Raw genomic sequence first — 22,308 nt, 5'->3', positions numbered from 1 at the left:
TCGATCGCTGATGACGATCAGGTGTAATAATGAGGAGGTTTGTGTGACAGAATCTGTGTTTGAACTCAATTAAATTATGTAAATTACAGCAAGTGTCACGGAGCAGCTGTGAGAAACAGAGAAACACTTTTTACAGATTCACTCGACATGTTTCACAGATATTTATTTCTGCTACGAGGAAACTTTATTTGAGTGTCTCGACTGCAAACAGAATTTATACAGGAGGAGGTTTTTGTTCAGAGGACGTTTATAGAAAAAGACCGACAGAAAATGCTCAATCTTTTTAAATGAAATATTACTTTGATTACATCTTATTTGATGTAACTGTAAGGGAATACTATTTCCTTTTTGTTGTATCCTGATTACATAGATCTGTAACTTCCCAAGCCTGGAGATTGACACAAGGATGTGTGTGTGTGTGTGTGTGTGTGTGTGTGTGTGTGTGTGTGTGTGTGTGTGTGTGTGTGTGTGTGTGTGTGTGTGTGTGTGTGTGTGTGTGTGTGTGTGTGTGTGTGTGTGTGTGTGTGGGCCTTGTGGGGACCTAAATCTGTTTACACAGTCACGTGTGGGGACTCGCCTCCCTTATGGGGACAAAAATGGAGGTCCCCATGAGGGGAATCATACATTTTAGGGTTAAGACTTGGTTAGGTTTAGGGTTAGGGTTAGGGTTAGGGTTAGGGTTAGGCATGTGTTGGTTATGGTTAAGGTTAGGATAAGTCTCCAGGAAATGCATGTAAGTCAATGTAATGTCCCCTGAAGTGATGTATACAGTACATGGTATGTGTGTGTGTGTGTGTGTGTGTGTGTGTGTGTGTGTGTGTATGTGTGTGTGTGTGTGTTTGTGTGTGTGTGTGTGTGTGTGTGTGTTTATATTTGTCCAGTTTCCCTAAGTGTCTTTGTCTTTGTGGAGCTGAACTGTGAAACAACTGTTGATGTACAAAAAAAAACGTTGATTCCGGTCGAAGTATTTCAAAGCGGGCAGGAAGTGAGTCAGATCTCCGTCTTGTAAACAGGACAAATCTTTGATAAACAGTTAGTTTTGATTAATAGAAACCTCGGGGGGTCTGTAGGAAACACACTTCACACACACACACACACACATACCATGTATACATCACTTCAGGGGACATTACATTGACTTACATGCATTTCCTGGAGACTTATCCTAACCTTAACCATAACCAACACATGCCTAACCCTTACCCTTAACCTTACCCTTACCCTAACCCTAATCCTAAACCTAACCAAGTCTTCACCCTAAAATTAATGATTCCCCTCATGGGGACCTCCAATTTGTCCCCATAAGGGAGGCCAGTCCCCACACGTGACTATGTAAACAGATTTAGGTCCCCACAAGTATAGTAATGCTAGGCCGCACACACACACACACACACACACACACACACACACACACACACACACACACACACACACACACACACACACAGGCATTGAAAAATGGTTTTCATGTGTTGGAGTCAAATGGAGGCTCTTGGTGTGTTTAGCAGAATACTTGAATGTATTTATACAGTATTTAAATACTTATTTTGGTAAAACAATAAGTACTGTTGGAAGGAAACTAATAAATATATTATTTAGAAAATAACATATGCAAGAAGCCTGTGGAAATAATAACTTGAAGAGAGATGTGAACTATGATTCCCAGAATGCATTTCACTGACAAAGATCCAATCACTGTTATATACAGTATGTGTTAACCTCTGACTTGCTTTTAACTGCATAGCAACAGCAACAAAATAAATCAAATGTATTTAATTGACAATTCACTTATTTTATGTTTATGTGTATTCGTGTTTTATTTATGTCCTTACTTCATAATTGTATTTATTTTTATTTGTATGTATTACTTTACTTTACTACCTCCATACAAATCATCTGTACTGAACAGGAAAGAATAGATACATTAATTAATTAATAATACTTCCTCCTCCTCTTCAGGTTTTTCCGGGGCGAGTACACGGTTGAGGTGGCGATCAACGACTACCTGGACATCTACTGTCCGCACTACGAGTGGCCGGAGCCCTCAGACCGCATGGAGCACTACATCCTGTACATGGTGAACTACGACGGGTACACGTCCTGCGATCACCACCGAAAGGGCTTCAAGCGCTGGGAGTGCAACCGGCCGCAGAGCCCCAACGGGCCGCTCAAGTTCTCCGAGAAGTTCCAGCTCTTCACTCCCTTCAGCCTGGGCTTCGAGTTCAGGCCGGGACACGAGTACTACTACATCTGTGAGTACACACACTGAGTACTTATACACACACCAAGTGCTCCTACATCTGTGAGTACACACACTGAGTACTTATACACACACCAAGTGCTCCTACATCTGTCTGTACACACACTGAGTACTTATACACACACCAAGTGCTCCTACATCTGTGAGTACACACACTGAGTACTTATACACACACCAAGTGCTCCTACATCTGTGAGTACACACACTGAGTACTTATACACACACCAAGTGCTCCTACATCTCTGTGTACACACACCGAGTACTTATACACACACCAAGTGCTCCTACATCTGTGAATACACAGACTGAGTACTACTAAATCTGTGAATAAACACACTGATTACTACTATATCTGTCTGTACACACACTGAGTACTTATACACACACCAAGTGCTCCTACATCTGTGAGTACACACACTGAGTACTTATACACACACCAAGTGCTCCTACATCTGTGAGTACACACACTGAGTACTTATACACACACCAAGTGCTCCTACATCTGTGAGTACACACACTGAGTACTTATACACACACCAAGTGCTCCTACATCTGTGTGTACACACACTGAGTACTTATACACACACCAAGAGCTACTACATCTGTGAGTACACACACTGAGTACTACTGTATACTACTGAGCATTACTGAGTCATACTACATATGTGAGTACACACACTGAGTACTTATACACACACCAAGTGCTTTTACATCTGTGAGTACTACACAAAAAGTACAGACACACCTGTACTGTAAATACACATACTGAGTACATATACACCTGAAAATGCACACACCAAGTACTACAACACCGTTCATCTGTGAGTACACACACCATGTACTAATACACACACCAAGAACAACGACATATGTGAGTACACACACCAAGTACTACTACGTCTGTGAGTACACACACCAAGTACTACTACGTCTGTGAGTACACAAACCGAGTATACTGTAGATACACACACCAAGAACGACTACGTGAGTACACACACTGAGTACTACTACATCTATGAATAAATACGAGTACTACTACATCTGTGAGTACACACACTGAGTACTAATACCACAGTGAATACTATTCACAATTCATAATTAGTAACACTTTGCGAGACACTATATCCTACTGATCCTCACTGAGTACCACATCTGTGAGCACTACACATAGAGTACTACTACATCTGTGAGTACACACACTGAGTACTACTGTATACTACTGAGCATTACTGAGTCATACTACATATGTGAGTACACACACTGAGTACTTATACACACACCAAGTGCTTTTACATCTGTGAGTACTACACAAAAAGTACAGACACACCTGTACTGTAAATACACATACTGAGTACATATACACCTGAAAATGCACACACCAAGTACTACAACACCGTTCATCTGTGAGTACACACACCATGTACTAATACACACACCAAGAACAACGACATATGTGAGTACACACACCAAGTACTACTACGTCTGTGAGTACACACACCAAGTACTACTACGTCTGTGAGTACACAAACCGAGTATACTGTAGATACACACACCAAGAACGACTACGTGAGTACACACACTGAGTACTACTACATCTATGAATAAATACGAGTACTACTACATCTGTGAGTACACACACTGAGTACTAATACCACAGTGAATACTATTCACAATTCATAATTAGTAACACTTTGCGAGACACTATATCCTACTGATCCTCACTGAGTACCACATCTGTGAGCACTACACATAGAGTACTACTACATCTGTGAGTACACACACTGAGTACTACTGTATACTACTGAGCATTACTGAGTCATACTACATATGTGAGTACACACACTGAGTACTTATACACACACCAAGTGCTTTTACATCTGTGAGTACTACACAAAAAGTACAGACACACCTGTACTGTAAATACACATACTGAGTACATATACACCTGAAAATGCACACACCAAGTACTACAACACCGTTCATCTGTGAGTACACACACCATGTACTAATACACACACCAAGAACAACGACATATGTGAGTACACACACCAAGTACTACTACGTCTGTGAGTACACACACCAAGTACTACTACGTCTGTGAGTACACAAACCGAGTATACTGTAGATACACACACCAAGAACGACTACGTGAGTACACACACTGAGTACTACTACATCTATGAATAAATACGAGTACTACTACATCTGTGAGTACACACACTGAGTACTAATACCACAGTGAATACTATTCACAATTCATAATTAGTAACACTTTGCGAGACACTATATCCTACTGATCCTCACTGAGTACCACATCTGTGAGCACTACACAAAGAGTACTACTACATCTGTGAGTACACACACTGAGTACTACTGTATACTACTGAGCATTACTGAGTCATACTACATATGTGAGTACACACACTGAGTACTACTACATCTATGAATAAATACGAGTACTACTACATCTGTGAGTACACACACTGAGTACTAATACCACAGTGAATACTATTCACAATTCATAATTAGTAACACTTTGCGAGACACTATATCCTACTGATCCTCACTGAGTACCACATCTGTGAGCACTACACATAGAGTACTACTACATCTGTGAGTACACACACTGAGTACTACTGTATACTACTGAGCATTACTGAGTCATACTACATATGTGAGTACACACACTGAGTACTTATACACACACCAAGTGCTTTTACATCTGTGAGTACTACACAAAAAGTACAGACACACCTGTACTGTAAATACACATACTGAGTACATATACACCTGAAAATGCACACACCAAGTACTACAACACCGTTCATCTGTGAGTACACACACCATGTACTAATACACACACCAAGAACAACGACATATGTGAGTACACACACCAAGTACTACTACGTCTGTGAGTACACACACCAAGTACTACTACGTCTGTGAGTACACAAACCGAGTATACTGTAGATACACACACCAAGAACGACTACGTGAGTACACACACTGAGTACTACTACATCTATGAATAAATACGAGTACTACTACATCTGTGAGTACACACACTGAGTACTAATACCACAGTGAATACTATTCACAATTCATAATTAGTAACACTTTGCGAGACACTATATCCTACTGATCCTCACTGAGTACCACATCTGTGAGCACTACACATAGAGTACTACTACATCTGTGAGTACACACACTGAGTACTACTGTATACTACTGAGCATTACTGAGTCATACTACATATGTGAGTACACACACTGAGTACTTATACACACACCAAGTGCTTTTACATCTGTGAGTACTACACAAAAAGTACAGACACACCTGTACTGTAAATACACATACTGAGTACATATACACCTGAAAATGCACACACCAAGTACTACAACACCGTTCATCTGTGAGTACACACACCATGTACTAATACACACACCAAGAACAACGACATATGTGAGTACACACACCAAGTACTACTACGTCTGTGAGTACACACACCAAGTACTACTACGTCTGTGAGTACACAAACCGAGTATACTGTAGATACACACACCAAGAACGACTACGTGAGTACACACACTGAGTACTACTACATCTATGAATAAATACGAGTACTACTACATCTGTGAGTACACACACTGAGTACTAATACCACAGTGAATACTATTCACAATTCATAATTAGTAACACTTTGCGAGACACTATATCCTACTGATCCTCACTGAGTACCACATCTGTGAGCACTACACATAGAGTACTACTACATCTGTGAGCACTACACATAGAGTACTACTACATCTGTGAGCACTACACATAGAGTACTACTACATCTGTGAGTACACACACTGTAAACTACTGAGCATAAGTGATTACTACCACATCTGTGAATACTTAATAACTCTGGGCACATTCAGCATCCATGTATTCTTTGTATTGCTAATATATCTGTTTATTTTGGGTTTGTGGAGGGTGAAATGTGCTTTATTTACCATTAACACTATTTGAACCTGCTGTCCCTCTTTAATTTGTAATGAAAAGGTAGAAAGTGTGTTTACGGAGGGAACGTGTCCTCAACTTGAATTGACCCCCCTCTGCCTGCTGCTTCCACTTGACCTCAGATGGCCTCTGTCACAAATGTCACTTAGTAAACAGTGTCTTCTTCCCAACATGCTGATAAGAGCTTTAATGATGTGTTTATCAGACAGATTATGGCGTGTGTGTTTGTGTTCATGTGTGTGTGTTATCATTACAGGCTTTTAAACATGTGGTGCTAAAAGCATTATCATTAGCACTGAGGGACAAACAGCTTCTGGTTTTAATAAGGCGATTACACCCCCCCCCCCCCCCCCTCCTTTGTTCCACACCTGCTCAACATGTTAAGTACATCAGTGTGTAACAACACGATGCAACAAGTGAAACACACTCTCTGGAAGTCTTTAAAGGATTGTCTTTTAATGGAGCCAGGCTAATAATTTCCCTCTGCTTCTCAGACTTTTTGAAGTGTCTACGAGAATTTTTTTTTCAAAATTGGTTATATTAAAGGGGACCTATCGTGCTAAATGCACTTTGTGATGTATTTTATACATGAATATGTGTCCCCGGTGTGTCAGGGAACTCACGCAGCATCAGAAAATAAAACCCTCTCTCTTTTCCTCCGTACCCAAATCTTTTAAAAACGGGGGAACAACGAGCTGATACCGATTTGCTGCCGATCTGACGTCAAATCGACGGCGGACCCACAGAGAGTTGCTATCAGAAACAATGCCTGACGTGTTTTGGACGTAATCTGGTCTTTGTTTACATTAGCAAGCCTCGCTAACACTCAGACCTAACCTGTTCAGGTACCATTGTAAAGCCCCCATGTCGATCCTACGCTGTCATTGGAGGCAGTCGCAATTTCTACAGGCTCGCACTACCTGTTAGCATATGGCATCTGTTAGCATCCAGCTCTCCTGCTTACAAACTTGTAGCCATCCCTGCTTATACAAGTAGTAGTTTTAGTTGTCTGCGATCTGCCGAGGCCTACTCCCACCTGTCGTGTGCGGCTGTACTGAGGTGTTTTTCCTCCGGAGACGTCGCGAAGAGACGGAGCGGCTCCACCTGTTGCTGCATGCGATCTGCGATTTACGGAGGCCTGCTTGTCGCGAAGAGACGGAGCGGCTCCACCTGTTGCTGCCTGCGATTCTGCGATCTACGGAGGCCCGCTCCCACCTGTAGAATACGGCTGTACTGGAGAGGTTTTTACCCCGAAGTCGTCGCGGAGAGACGGAGTGGATCCACGCTTCGGGCTTGGCCTGCTTCCACCGGGCGTGTGCTGCTGTACGGAGGAGGATTTTACCACAGCTGGGGCCTGCTTCCCACCTGTCCTGGTTCTGCTGTTGCAGAGGCCTGCTTTCACCCCGGGGATACCACGCTGCTGCTTTCGCCTGTCCTTTGCTGCTGTGCTGATTTTGCTCCAGGAACATCGCGGATACTGTGTGCTGGTCTGGGGAAATGGCCCATATCGGGATTCTGCTGTGCCTGTTAACTGTTTTGGACTATGAGAAGATCTCTAATCATTCTGAGAAGTCTACTGGATTCAGGTCTGTTCTGCCACCCGCAGTGGGCATCCCCTGCAAAGGTTCGGATGTGTTGCTCAAACAATTACCGGTTGCCTTGTCACAGACAATCTGCTCGACAAAATATGTTTGTCTTTTTTGTTTTCCTGCGATGATGGTTCTTCAGGACTGCTTCTTAAGCTCAAATCACACTCTCGCAGACTTTTCCGGTGTTTCTAAATTAGATGACAATGTGTGTGTGTCGCTTAAGAGGAAAAGATGCCTGGTTTTTTTGTTGTTATTACTGTCAGGAAATGTACAACCTAACCCTGGTCCGCCCAGTAGTAGTAGTCAGATCGCTACTCCTGCTGATTTTAAAGCTAGGTCTGGGTTGGGTTTCATCCACTTGAATGTGCGCAGTCTGTTAGGTAAACTAGATTTTGTCCGTATCTGGGCGAGCTCAACTGACGCTGACGTCATTGTTTTATCAGAAACATGGCTAAACAAATCTATTTTGGCCTCTGACATTGCCTTAAATGGTTTTAATGTGTATCGTACCGACCAGCCTAATAAAGGTGGTGGCGTTGCCATTTATGTTAAGAATAAGTTCAGTGTAACCACATTAGTTTCCAAATCGATCAGTAAGCAATTTGAATTTTTAGCCATAAATATAGAAGTGGCAAACGGTCAACAGGTCAGCTGTCAAAGACTCCTTGTCTTCACTAGCAAATCTTTTATCACAACTAGACTACAAGGAAATAGTGCTACTTGGAGATTTTAACTGGGACTGGTTAACTGCAGTGTCAGAGGATTTTAAAAACCTTTGTATCTCTTTGAATGTTACTCAGATTGTGGACAGTCCTACTCGCCCTAACATTAAGTCCCCTAATAAATCCTCCCTAATTGATCTCATTTTAACTAATGTTCCCTATAAATACTCAGCTGTGGGAGTATTTGCAAATGATCTGAGCGATCACTGTGTTGTAGCCACAATTAGGGACACTAAGGTCCAAAAGGTTAAACCTCGCATTATCATTAAGAGAGACAAAAAACATTTTGTTGAGCAGGGTTTTGTGCATGATCTGTTAGATTTTGATTGGGGTAAAATCGATCTGTGTGCTGATGTAGAAACCGCATGGTCTTATTTTTATCTTGGTTTTATGGAGATCATTGATAGACATGCACCCCTGCGTAAATTTAGAGTAAAGGGACGAGACAATCCTTGGTTTTCTGCTGAACTGTCCAGTCTCCTTCATGAGAGAAACAAGGCCTGGGCAAAGGCTAGGAAATCAGGCTCAGAGGTAGAATGGCTGCGTTTTAGGCAGCTAAGGAATAGCTTCACATCGCAAATCAAAAGTGCTAAATCAAAGTACTATCTGTCAGTAACCACAAAGAACCTGAATAATCCTGGAACATTTTGGAAAGCCATTAAATCGTTATCCACCGGCGATATCCGTAATGAGCTACCTCCGTGCATTACCACAGCATCTGGCACTATATCGGACAGGGCTACTATGCTAAATTGCTTTAATGAGCATTTTGTGTCCTGTGGTTCTCTATTTGATTCTGTGACTAACTCTGCTTCTGTGAACACCTCAATCCGTGACTCTGAAAAACGTGTGTTGGAAAACCCTTTTAGTTTTACTCCTTTTACTGTTGATGTTGTTCGTGAAGCTTTAACCAAGTTAGATCCTAAGAAACCGGCTGGCCCGGACAACGTAGAACCTTTCTTTTTAAAGATAGCTGCAGATTTTATTGCTCCACCTGTCACTACTCTTTTTAACCTCTCCCTCAGCACTAACACAATTCCAAAATTGTGGAAGTCAGCGTATGTCCTGCCTCTACTAAAAGGTGGGGAGGCCACTTTATTAAATAATTATAGGCCAATCTCTAAGTTGTCAGTTCTGGCTAAGGTTCTTGAACGCCTAGTGAGTGAACAGGTAAAGGAGTTTTTATGTACAAATGACATCCTGTCTAAACATCAGTCAGGCTTCAGAAATCAACATAGCACCATCCCTGCCACAATGAAAGTGGTGAATGATGTGGCGAGTATTTTAGATAATAAGCAGAGTTGTGCAGCTCTATTTATTGACCTTTCAAAAGCGTTTGACACCGTCGATCATCACATTTTAAGGCAGAGGCTAGCCAGTATAGGCATGTCCAGCCATACAGTGGGTGGTTTGTGAACTACCTCTCTGAAAGGTCCCAATGTGTTCACTTTGATGGGCTGTCTTCTGAGTGGTTAAACATTGCTAATGGTGTTCCCCAAGGTTCTGTTTTAGGTCCACTTTTATTCTCCATATATATCAATAGTTTAGGGGAAAATGTGGATGAAGCTACTTTACATTTTTATGCGGATGATACCGTGATGTACTGCGCAGGTCCCTCCATTAAGGAGGCTGGTGTTCAATTACAGGATGTTTTTAACATTATTCAGACTCAGCTCTCTGAACTAAAGCTTCTTTTAAATGTTGAGAAAACCAAGGTAATGCTCTTATCTAAAGCTAAAAAGACACCAGAGCCTGTTTTAGATATTGTAACTACGCAAGGAATAAAACTTGAAGTGGTTACCTGTTACAAATACCTTGGTATCTGGCTTGATGATTGTCTCACTTTTAAACTTCATGTCAATAACCTGCTTAAAAAGCTGAGGGTTAGGCTAGGTTTCTTCTACAGGAACAAGTCCTGTTTCTCGCTTGAGGCCAGGAAAAGGCTCTGTGACCTTTTTACCTGTGCTGGACTATGGTGATCTGGTCTATATGAATGCACATGCCAATTGCCTGGTCAAGTTAGATGCTGCGTATCACAGTGCACTGAGATTTGTGACAAACTGTAAAGCATTAACCCATCACTGTACCCTGTATGCAAGGGCTGGTTTGCTTTCACTAACTGTACGGAGGCTCAGTCACTGGTACATTTTTATATACAAAGCCATGTTAGGGAAACTTCCATCTTACATCTGCTCCCTGATCTCACGGAGAATTGTAAGTGGCTACTGCCTGAGATCGAATGCTGTGGTTTTATTAAATGTGCCAGCTGCTAGGACTGTCTTAGGGAAGACAGCTTTTAGATGCGCAGCTCCTCTGTCTTGGAATAGTCTTCAAATTAAATGGAAACTGGTGCCACTAAATGTTTTTAAAGCTCGGTTGGATGCTACTCAATCGGAAGCTGTTGGTACCTGTTTATGTGGATAATTATGTAAATGATGCTGTATGATGTCCTTTTGTTGTTCTATTTATGTTTTTATGTTTCATGTGGAACTACTTGAGCAGGTCTCCCTTGAAAAAGAGATCAATGATCTCAATGGGATTTATCTGTCTAAATAAAGGTTTGAAATGAAATGAAATGTACTGGAAAGCACATGTGTTTAAAAAGCAGGAAATAAAAAAATAACTCACCTTGTGATAAACCGCAAGAGAAAAAGCATTTGAGCTCCATACTGTTTCAGAAATAATCCTTGATGTGGTTTAGAACAGGATGGCGTTTTATCACAACCGAATTTACCTTTATCTCCGGTAGAATTCTGATCAGGCATTAGCTCCGCCTCCCCTTTTGTATTTTTTTCAAGCTAAGGACCCAAAATCCGCTTTTCTCTAACAGGACTTCAAACGAGGGGTTTGAGCAGTATGAGGCATGGCTACAATGGGGGATCTGTTTGGGATTTGAAGCAAAAAACTTCAGACATGTTTTGTATAGGTATGGCCCTACAATATATGTTTCCAATATAGCATAATAGGTCCACTTTAAATTAACCCTTCTCTTGCGTTAGGTCGTACCCCCCTTCCCATACTATTTTCGGTCAAAATTGGCCGGTGTGTTTTGCACAGTGATATTTCTGGAATACATTTCTTCTCACAAAACGTACTTTTTGGTGACGCCTGTCCAACAGTTTTCCTACACAAAATCTCCGGTTTATAAAGGTATTTTCGGGCCAGAGAGGAACTTTATTAGAGATGTATAAAGTTGAAATGGGGACACAGAGATGAGGACATTGCCTTATTTACAATTGTATAAATAACTAAAGTACACACAGGCTCTTAAACTATCTATCTATCTTACATTATATCAAATATATGTTTATATTTCACCTTTGTTTGTGTTTTTCTTAAATAGCCATGTCAGGTTTATACCACACGCTCACACACTCTTAGTATTTATGTGTATAAAAAGATTAAAACAAGGTAAAAAATAGCATCAGAGCTCAGTAAATGTTTATGTGGCCTAATATAACCAACATGTTCACAGTTTGGAACACAGAATCACACACTGCTGCCATTATGTGTGTGTGTGTGTGTGTGTGTGTGTGTGTGTGTGTGTGTGTGTGTGTGTGTGTGTGTGTGTGTGTGTGTGTGTGTGTGTGTGTGTGTGTGTGTGTGTGTGTGTGTGTGTGTGTGTGTGTGTGTGTACATGTGTGTGTGTTTCTGTCTAGACATAATTTGTCATCCAACCTGGAAAATATTTTCTAAATTGAGCCTCATTTGGAGCAAAAGAGCTCCCAGAAGAGAAACTGGCAGTTTGTTTTAAATGACACTTAATGAGTGTGTGTGTGTGTGTGTGTGTGTGTGTGTGTGTGTGTGTGTGTGTGTGTGTGTGTGTGTGTGTGTGTGTGTCTGTGCGTGCGTGCATGCGTGCGTGCATGGTTGTGTGTGTGTGTGTGTGTATGTGTGTGTGTGTGTGTGTGTGTGTGTGCGTGCTTGTGTGTTTGTGCGTCAAGGTCAAACAGCTGCTGCTCTCTGAGTAACAGCAGAGAAAACAAAGAAACATCAGGCTAATGTTTAAATAACGACCATTAAGTCCAAATGTTTCACATACTGTAGTTTTTTGGAGGTACGTGTTATGTACTTGAATATTTTCTTTTAAAGAGGCCCTATTCTGCTCATTTCCAGGGTCATATTAGTATTTAGTGTCTCTACTGTGACATGTTTCCATGCTTTAATGTGTCTCTGTTGTCTCTGCAGCTTCTCCACATCCGAGCCTGGCTGGGAAACCGTGTCTGAAGCTCAAAATCTACGTCAAACCCACCAGTGAGTCTCGTTACATGAAAAAAAAATCTATAAAACCTGTGATTTATTAATGTATATACTATGACTTTTTGTACGACATATAAATGAAATATTAAATGTTCGGTTACATTTCTATGAAATAGTTTACTATGACAATTGTTTTATAGTATAGTATGTCAGACAGAAATGAAGGTAAAGTGTGTCATAAAAAGTTATATTATCGTATGTCAGATTATTTTTTACAAAAGTCAGAGAATAGCATGTCATATTTTATCAGTCATTGATAGGTGTGTCATAAAAGGTAATTGTCTATTATATCAGAAAGTTTCATGGTATGGCATAAAAAGTGAAACTATTATAAGTCATAAGACATTAATACAAAGTCATAGTAAACACTTAATAAAGAAAACATTATGAAAAGCCATAGTGTATATTATTCCATAAATAAAGAAAAGTAAAGAAAAAGTAATAGTATAGCAGAAATAGTATACGCTAACTAAGTGATTCTCAAACTTTTTAAATAATGTACCCACTTAGAAAAAAAACTCAGGCTGGTTAATCGTCTTAAATCAAGTCAAAGTCAACTTTATCGTCAATCTTTCAGTTTGTGTACAGACAGAGAGATCGAAATACCGTTTCTCACAATTCTCTCTCTTCTTGTCTTGATCCATATAAAAACCTGTCTGAAAATGAGCTGATCAGATTTTGGCCACTTTATGATGTCATAACGATGTTTTGTCTTGTGTAACCATTAGCCAATCACCAACCAAGGTAACCTCCCCCCCCCCCTTATCACCTAAATCTCCTCCTAGAGCACCATTGAGTTCTTTGTAACCAAATCTCTCTCAGAGGGGCGTGTTGTAACTTGTTTTATTTAAGGCAGTAAAACATTTGTTTATTTGATTCTTGATAGAAGTTAAAAGGCACAAAGTTTCACAGGAAATGCTTTTATTTTGAAGTGCAAGTATGTGTCCTCCTCTGACACCTTCCTGTTGTCATGAAAATTGAATACGAGCATATCGAGTGCATTTTCCCTGTCTTCCACCGTTCTTGTTGGAAACTGTTTAATGAATATAAAGTAAAAGTTCAGTTTGGATAAGATTTCGCTTGGTTCTTCATTCGAAGCTTCTATTACACAACAGGGCGTGGGGAGGGGCTGCTTATTTTCATCTGAAATAACAGACAGAGAATCAGCCCTTTTGAAACAGGGCTGAAACAGAGGGGATTATGGGTAATGCTGCAATGATCTGTTTGGTGTTTCAGCCAATCAGAGACAGGTTCTGTATATATCTGAGACCTGTGATATATTGATGAAAAAGAGTATAATAGGGGACCTTTAAACATCTGATAATAAGTATTTTTCCATCTCTATCAGATGACTCTGTGTATGAGTCTCCGGAGCCCTTCCTGACGGACGACACCACCGGTGGATGCAGCCTCGTTCTGCCCGGTAACTCCCTGCTGCCCGCCATGTTGCTCCTCCTCCTCTTCATCTCCTCATAGCACCTCCTGCTCTGCTCCTCTTCCTCCTGCTGTTGGACTGCTCTCCGTCCTCCCTGAGACAGGAAACTAATACAGCAAGGCCCTCCTCTCCCTGACCTCCGACCTTCACCTGAATGCCACTCAGCAGCTCAGCCAATCAGAGGAGGCCAAGGTCACTGGGGGGAGGAGCCAGGAGACGCTCTGTGATGGATGTTTCTGCTCCGACAAAGTCCAGACTCCATTGACCCCCATGTTAACACTGATGCATACAATATATATATATATACAAACACATATATTAAGGCAATGACTAAACATTATTTTCCGCATTAATTGTTTATAAAATGCCTGAATAATTGTAAAAAAGGCAACATCTTAAAAAGTCCCAAAACACAATATTAGAAACACAGATTTGTGCCAAATATTTGCCTGGAATCAGAATACTTTATTTATCCCGCTGGGGGAAATTAGGTAAACATGACGGTCAGTGGAGTCCAGTTTCAGTCCAAGGAGAAGTGAAACACATCAAGGCTGTTTATAATCTTTGGATTTTCATCACAGCTTCAATAAAAGACGGATCATCAGCAGCATAAAGAAACTCTAAGACGTCAGCTTCAGTCGGAGCAGCGTTCACCGGCAGCTCTCGGTTCTGCTGCAGCCTACATCCGTTTTATCTCTTTGCACTGATGACTACAGTCACAGAAACCAGCCACAACACAGCAGGTCATGTAGCAAAAGTTAACATGGAACCTTTAACCCTTCATAAAGGGTGAAACTAACTTGTTGGGATGTCATTGGTGACATTTTCAAACTTACATATTTATCTCACAATTGCTGGTAGAACACATCCCACAGAGTTTGAGATCTGACTAACGGAAAACAAAATATTTTTACTTTACAGAACTTATTGTCACGCTAATGTAGCTTCAGACCAATGGGTCAAGCTTTTGTAGCTTCATAGACAAGGGGAAGAGCTAACGTAGTAGCCTATCACAGAGGGACAGCGGGTTTACGTAGCTTTTAAAGTAATGCGTTACAAGTGTAGCCGTACAGACCTGTGCTGCTATAGCTTTACAGACCAACAGGACAAGCTAACGTAGCTTCACAGAAATATGGGAGGAGTTAACATAGATTCACAGATATATAGGATGGGCTAAAGTAGCTTCACAGACGCACAGGACATGCTAACGTAGGTTCAGACATACAGGCTGAGCTAACTTAAGCTAAAAGACAAACAGGGGTATCTAATGTAACCTCACAGATATATGGGAAGAGCTAAAGGAAATTCACAGACACACTGGATGACCTAACTTAGCTTCACAGACATACAAGGATCAGCTAACATAGATTTACAGACATATAGGATAAGCTAATTTAGCTTTAAAGATGTAGGGGCATGCTAACGTAGATTCACAGACATACAGTGCAAGATAGTGTAAATTTACAGACATACAGGATGAGCTAAAGTATATTCTCAGACATACAGGATGAGCTAACTTAACTTCAAAGACATAGGGGCAAGCTAACGTAGATTCTCAGACATACTGTACAGGATTAACTAACTTAGCTTCACAGACATACTGGGCAACATAGCGTAGCCTCACAGACATACAGGTTAAGCTAAGGAATAAGCTAACAAGCTTAAGTAGCTTCAGAGAACCTGATGAGCTAACCAGTTTTAAAGACCTATGCTAACGTAGCTATGACAAGCTAACATATCTTCAAAGACTAACTTAATGTTACAAGACTTTGTATTCAAATATATAGGCTACATGCATAAATAATGTGTCTGATACATTTTCTGTTCATTTCGGACATTGTGGCTCATTTCTGTGACAGTAATCGCTTTCAGTGTTGAATACAAAAAACAAAAAAGACTGTTGTCGATCTTTTTCATCACGTCTCTTGGCCAACTTCAGCAGCAGACGGCCTTTTATTTCTGTAAATCTGCCAAAGACTATTGTTAAACTTTTCTATTAGCAGGTTAAGTCATAGTTGTCATTGTGGCCCCGCCCACTTCTGCCAAAAGGGGGTGGGGCTATATCAGGTGGAGGAGTCACATTCATTTTTTTTTCTAACTTGTGTCGTTTTGTGGTAAAAATAAATCGAATGTCAAGCGCAAAACTAAATTGAATCAATCAAAAATTGCCTTTTTCCCACTGGTGCTGAATTTTTTGTGACTCAATGACTTGGTTTCTGGGAAGCAGCAACACCGTGTGGACGAGAGGACGTTTTGTTTTTTTCTCTTCATCTCTCCATACCGTCGTTCCGTCTTCATTGATGGAGGAAGAGCGTGTCCTTGTGTTTGTGGACGAGCAGGGGCATGCTGGGAAATGCAGTATCTATATAAAACGAACGAACTGTGATGGATGACGGACAGAAGCAAAACTGACTTTGTTTCGTTCGTTTAGGTAGAAAAAAAGTGAAGTTTTTATTTTACATTTTTGTGCCATTTTTTTGTTTTTAAAAAACGCAGGACAAAATTCATATAAGATATGAATTTTATGAAGGAATCAGTCAGATGTTTGTTGTTGTTGTTGCTGTTGTTGTTGTTTTCCTCTTTGTTCCTGCTTGCATCACAATGCATTCTGGTCTTTGTAGTCCTGTGCTTTCTGGTTCTGTTGATGAACAAAGGTTTTTGGTGGGTTTTTTCCAGTTCATCGTCCTTTTCGTGTGGATGGAATCAGTTTTTTCGTGGCGTAAGAGATGTTTAAGAAACTGCAGGAAAGAAAAACTACAGAAAAAAGTTCAGAAGGTGGTTTTATGAGCGGGGGTGAGGCCTCCCTGTTGTCTGGTTTACAGCGTCTCTGAAAAGAAAATGTTTTTCTACATCAAAATGTCTGCATATTCTATTCTCTGAAAGACAAAAAAATCTGTTTTTGTATATTTTCTTATTGGATGCTTATAAAGTCATGTAAAAGAATGCATTTATCTGATTGGCTAAAGAGCTAACGAGGGGTCAGAGGTCATCGGGCCTCTTCAGGACATTTTCTTCTGCGCTGCATGAGCAGAAAAAATTAAAATACCTTTACTGAATTTACTTTGAAGATAATTTCAGAGAGAAAATGTTAAGAAGTGTATGAATCTGTGTTTGATAAATTCACCAATAAAACAATGTTCCACTAAAAATAAATGTTGTTCTTTGTCTCGTTTTTTCCTACAAGAGACAAAAAACACCTAATTTGTATTCACTGCCAGAATAATTGAACAAGATACTTAAAGGGGACCTATCATGCAAAATGCACTTTCTGATGTCTTTTATACATAAACATGTGTCCCCGGTGTGTCAGGGAACTCACGCAGCGTCAGAAAATAAACCCTCTCTCTTTTCCTCCGTACCCAAATCTCTAAAAACGGGGAACAACGGAGCTGATCCAGATTTGCGTCCGAAATGACGTAATATCAGAAATGTAGGCTGGCTTTACACCCACGGCCCAATCAGAAAGGCATGGGTAGAATGGGTGATCTGTTTGGTATATTGAGCAAAACACTACATAAACATGTTTTTTATATATTTGTATATATCTGAGACCTATGCTATTGCCTAAAAATAGCATGATAGGTGACCTTTAATTAAATCTTAACATTATGTTTTAGGAAATAGCTGTGGTGCTTCTAGAGCAGGGGTATTCAACTAAATTCAACGAGGTCCAGTTAGAGAAAATCTCCCCATGCAAAGGTCCGGAACATCAAAATGTCTAACTTGCTTCATGAATTAGTGTGATATATATTGAAGTGACCTGTAGCTTTATCAACGTCTGCATGTAATCAACAACTGACTGCCAATCAAATAAAGAAAGTACAATTCATAAAGAACAATATTTATTGTCAATTAACATTGAACTACAGATATACAGTAAATACTGTGGATATGTGTAATGTTCCTCTCGGGCTGCATTTACAAATAAAATAGAGAAAATAAATAAAATATCTTTTGAAAATATGTGCATCTTAAAAGTGCTTAATTTTAGATAAATAAAATAAATTGTAGCAGCAGCTTGAGTTTCCCTTTTTCTTTGTTAACCGTTTCACATCATGACTTAACAGTTTCAGCCGATTATAGAACAATATCAATCTTTGCACATCATAACAATTGAACAGTTTTAAAGTTTCTCTTTCTCTCCCTCTTATATTGCAGTCCCTCACTCACTTTGTTCTGTTCAGTGCGAGAATTGAGCTGGAGCTTGTCCTGCCAGGAGTTTAAATCTGGGCTGAAATGGTGTCAGGGCCATTCTCACTCACACATGCAGGTGCTCATTGGTTAGCCTCGGTTAGCCTGCCCTGGAACGATATTTAGTTTTAATTTTGATCCTGGTGGACTGATCATATCGGGCTCTGAGACTGCTTATTTTTTGTGACCTCAGTTCTGACTTGAGAGGGAATGTTTGGTCAAACACTTTGTGTTTTGTCTCATAGTGGCGTTTTGGCACTTTTAATGAGCGCCACGGTCTCTGAATAAATGAGACACACTGGTTCTGTGCTCCCAGAGGGCAGGATGAACATGAACGAGTCCACTCAGGGTTTAAAGCTCTGTTCTCACTGTCCACTTTCCTCTTCTTGGAGAGCACCATGTGTAATTATTTGTCTCTCCCTGTCTGCCGCTAACACGCCTGTTCACACTCCTCTCCGTCTTCTCTCCCTGTATCGTTAACTATTCTCTTCACTCACGTTCCTCTCTGCCGCGCTCTCGTCTCTTCTTCTGTGTTTCTCTCCCTGTATCGCTCACTCGTCTCTTCTTCTGTGTTTCTCTCCCTGTATCGCTCACTCCTCTCTTTCGCCCCCTGTCTGCGGCGGTTCAAATAGAATCGCCCCGTCAAAATTGAAATCCCCTATTAATGTATTGATTATAGGTCCGGGTCCGTATAGGTCGGCGTCTGGGTCCGGATCCGGACCGTGGTCCGCCTGTTGCCGACCCCTGTTCTAGAGTAATATGACTTGGGGGGACAGTGATTAATGCAGGAAGGAGATTTAAAAATGTTTAGTTTAGTATTATTACATGTCACCTGTTAGATGCTTTTATCCAAATTAACTTACTCAATGTGTGGCGTCCCCACAGGAGCAATTTGGGGTGAAGTGTATCGCCGAAGAACAAAGTCATAACGCATAAAAAATCATTAAAATACCATGGTATTTGATTTAGTAACAGAGTTTCTGTCAATGACTTTGTTACAATTGTATGTTATATGTTGTGTTACTTTGGCCCAAGATACAGAACATAGAAAGATGTTTGGATTAATAAATACATAGTTATGCAGCCAAACTGAGTTGTTATCTTATTTCTTCATATTTGTTTCAGTAACTTTAAAAAAATCCCTGTTAACTTTGGCCCAGCACACTAGCTTAGTATTTTACATGAATTGCAATGGATTTATTATTTGGAGGGGGCCCACAGGGGGGTCCAAGCTTTGGGTCACAGGGGAATTGGCCCCTGTTGCCCCCCCCCTAGAACCACCCATGGGAAATACACAACAAGAGATGTACTCTGGAAGTCGGAAGAATAATGCATAAATAAATAAAACAGAAATAAATAATGGGGAAATGCAAAGTAAAAATTATACATAAGTATATTTAAAATGTTAAAAAAAATACAGTAAAAGTATTTGATCAGATATACATTTATGTAGAAATTAATAATAAATAATAAATATGTGGAATGTTACTTTAATTTATTTGGTACATGTAATGGCCTGTTCATTAATTTATTGAGTAATTTATTACGTTTGGCAGATTTAACTTATGATGTTTAAACTTTAGAGGGACACTGACACCTGCTGGTCTGCACCGATCACTACAACCTCACTGTCATTCGTACAAAAGTATCCAAGATGTAAATATCTTTATAATAATAATGTAAATCCAGAAGTGGGAGAAGTACTCAGATCTTGTACTTGAGTAAAAGTAGAAGTACTCAGATCTTGTACTTGAGTAAAAGTAGAAGTACTCAGATCATGTACTTGAGTAAAAGTAGAAGTATTCAGATCATGTACTTGAGTAAAAGTAGAAGTACTCAGATCTTGTACTTGAGTAAAAGTAGAAGTACTCAGATCATGTACTTGAGTAAAAGTAGAAGTACTAAGATCTTGTACTTGAGTCGAAGTAGAAGTACTCAGATCTTGTACTTGATTAAAAGTAGAAGTACTCAGATCATGTACTTGAGTAAAAGAAGAAGTACCAGAGTGTAGGAATACTCTGTTACAGTAAAAGTCCTGCAATAAAAATGTTCCTCAAGTGAAAGTAGAAAAGTATTATCGTCAAAATATAGTGAAAGTAGCGACAGTAAAAGTAGTAGTTGTGCAGATTGGTCCATTTCAGAATAATATATATGATATGTTTTATAATGATTGATCATGAAAGTGTTCTCAAAGCTGGTGAAGGTGCAGCTAGTTTGAATGACTTTGTATACTGCAGGGTAGCTGGTGGATTTACTCCAGGTGGAACTAAAGTCTGATTTAACACTTGATTATATTTCACATCATTCCTCCAGATCTGTAAAGTAACTAAAGGTATTAAATACATGGCGTGCAGTAAAAGTACAAAGTACTAACAAATTGAAATACTCTAGTAAAGTACAAGTATCTCAAAATAGTACTTAAGTAGTACTTGAGGAAATCTACTTAGTTACTTCTCACCTCTGTTTATAACCATATATAAACAACTCTCTTACCATGGAAACAGTCTCTAGATCTCAATCTCCATCCAACTATGATCAATACATCATTTAATTTATGGATTAACTGAAAACAAACGTCCAAATATGTTGCCAGCATTTTCAAGTTGAGACTTTTTCTTCCATTTGAAGCCATTTTAAACTCATGTGGTGTTGCCCCAGGGCTTGACAATATAAAGAAAAGAAAAGTGCAGTATTGTGTGGATGAGCAGTGTGTCCTGAAGCCAGCAGGGGGAGCCTCCTCAACACAGATCATCTGTTACTGAGCCCCCTCTTTGATCATCAACATCCTCACAGGGAAATACTTCTGACATTTTAACCATTGTTTAGGACACAGGCTCAAGGGGAACAAAGTACAACTTACTACAACGTACAAAAAAAGTAGAAAGGACAATAAATGACCACAAACGATATATTATGACTTTTTTCATACTTACTATACTATTACCTTTTCTATATTTTTCAAAATACTACACTTTCATTATATTTTCAAACCATTATAGCCTACTATTAATTTTAACAGAGACTTCTTTCATGATATTTTCGACATTATTTTATGACTTTTTATCATATTTTTCGACATATTACACTATAATTTATTTTACATATTATCTTGTGTTTTTGTCATGTTACATACTATGATTTTTTCAACATATTGTACTCTGACTTTTCCTATTTTTCATCATAAAATAATGAGTCTTTCTCAAAATTCGACATAGTTTATACTTGTAACCACTAATCTGAATTTGTAAAATATAAATATTTGCCTTTGAAATGTATTAATTGAAGTACAAAGTATTAGACAATGAAAAGGATCAATGTCATTGTAAAAAGCACCCCTATAGGTCACTTTTTGCACTTGTTGGCCATCGTATTGGCTGTTTTGAGAAAAAAAGATGAATAATTTTAAAAAAGCTGTGCAATTTTTGCAGATATCTATTAAATGTTGTTCAAGTTAAGTGTTCAAATAGGTTTGTTGGCACAGATACACAAAATGACTTATATAGAAAATCTTCTAATTAAAAAACCCTCAAAGCATTCACAATTTTAATATGTATTTGTAGTAGCTGAGACGTTCACTTTTCATTTGCTGCTGGTGGTGGGAATATTCTAACATGAGTTGTCTCAGATAAATACAGCAGATAGTGAAAAAGGGGTGTGTTTGTTGGGGCGACAACCAGCCAGAGCTCCGGGTCGTGACGGAGTGGGAGACGCCGGAAAACACGACTCGTCTAGCGGGAGTGGGGGTGGGGAGATGCGGCCCCTCTGGCTCCTGCGGGTCCCTGGGGTGCTGCTTCCTGGGACCCTCGGGTTAATGGGACTGTCTACAATGAATGGCATCTCTATGGA

At 39.8% G+C, this 22,308-nt stretch overlaps 1 protein-coding gene across 1 annotated transcript; it reads left to right on the top strand.

The window, feature by feature from the left end:
- The first annotated feature begins 1,942 nt into the window (after positions 1–1,942).
- Positions 1,943–17,424, top strand: LOC117540478 (ephrin-A2-like). Its single transcript, XM_034207189.1, has 3 exons — positions 1,943–2,252; positions 12,765–12,830; positions 14,185–17,424. Exons 1-3 carry the CDS (start codon positions 2,054–2,056, stop codon positions 14,310–14,312), a joined length of 393 nt encoding a protein of 130 aa, XP_034063080.1. The 5' UTR covers positions 1,943–2,053; the 3' UTR covers positions 14,313–17,424.
- The last annotated feature ends 4,884 nt before the right edge of the window (positions 17,425–22,308 follow it).

Source organism: Gymnodraco acuticeps, unplaced genomic scaffold (assembly GCF_902827175.1).
Source record: "Gymnodraco acuticeps unplaced genomic scaffold, fGymAcu1.1, whole genome shotgun sequence".
NCBI lineage: Eukaryota > Metazoa > Chordata > Actinopteri > Perciformes > Bathydraconidae > Gymnodraco > Gymnodraco acuticeps.
The sequence above is the reverse complement of the archived record's forward strand: the minus strand, read 5'-3'. Positions and strand labels throughout refer to the sequence as shown.

Bases quoted from the DNA above. Each gene is read 5' to 3' on its own strand.
- LOC117540478 (XM_034207189.1), top strand. From the start codon at position 2,054: ATGGAGCACTACATCCTGTACATGGTGAACTACGACGGGTACACGTCC. The intron at 2,253-12,764 runs GTGAGTACACAC...TTGTCTCTGCAG, and splicing joins ACACGAGTACTACTACATCT to CTTCTCCACATCCGAGCCTG. The intron at 12,831-14,184 runs GTGAGTCTCGTT...CATCTCTATCAG, and splicing joins AATCTACGTCAAACCCACCA to ATGACTCTGTGTATGAGTCT.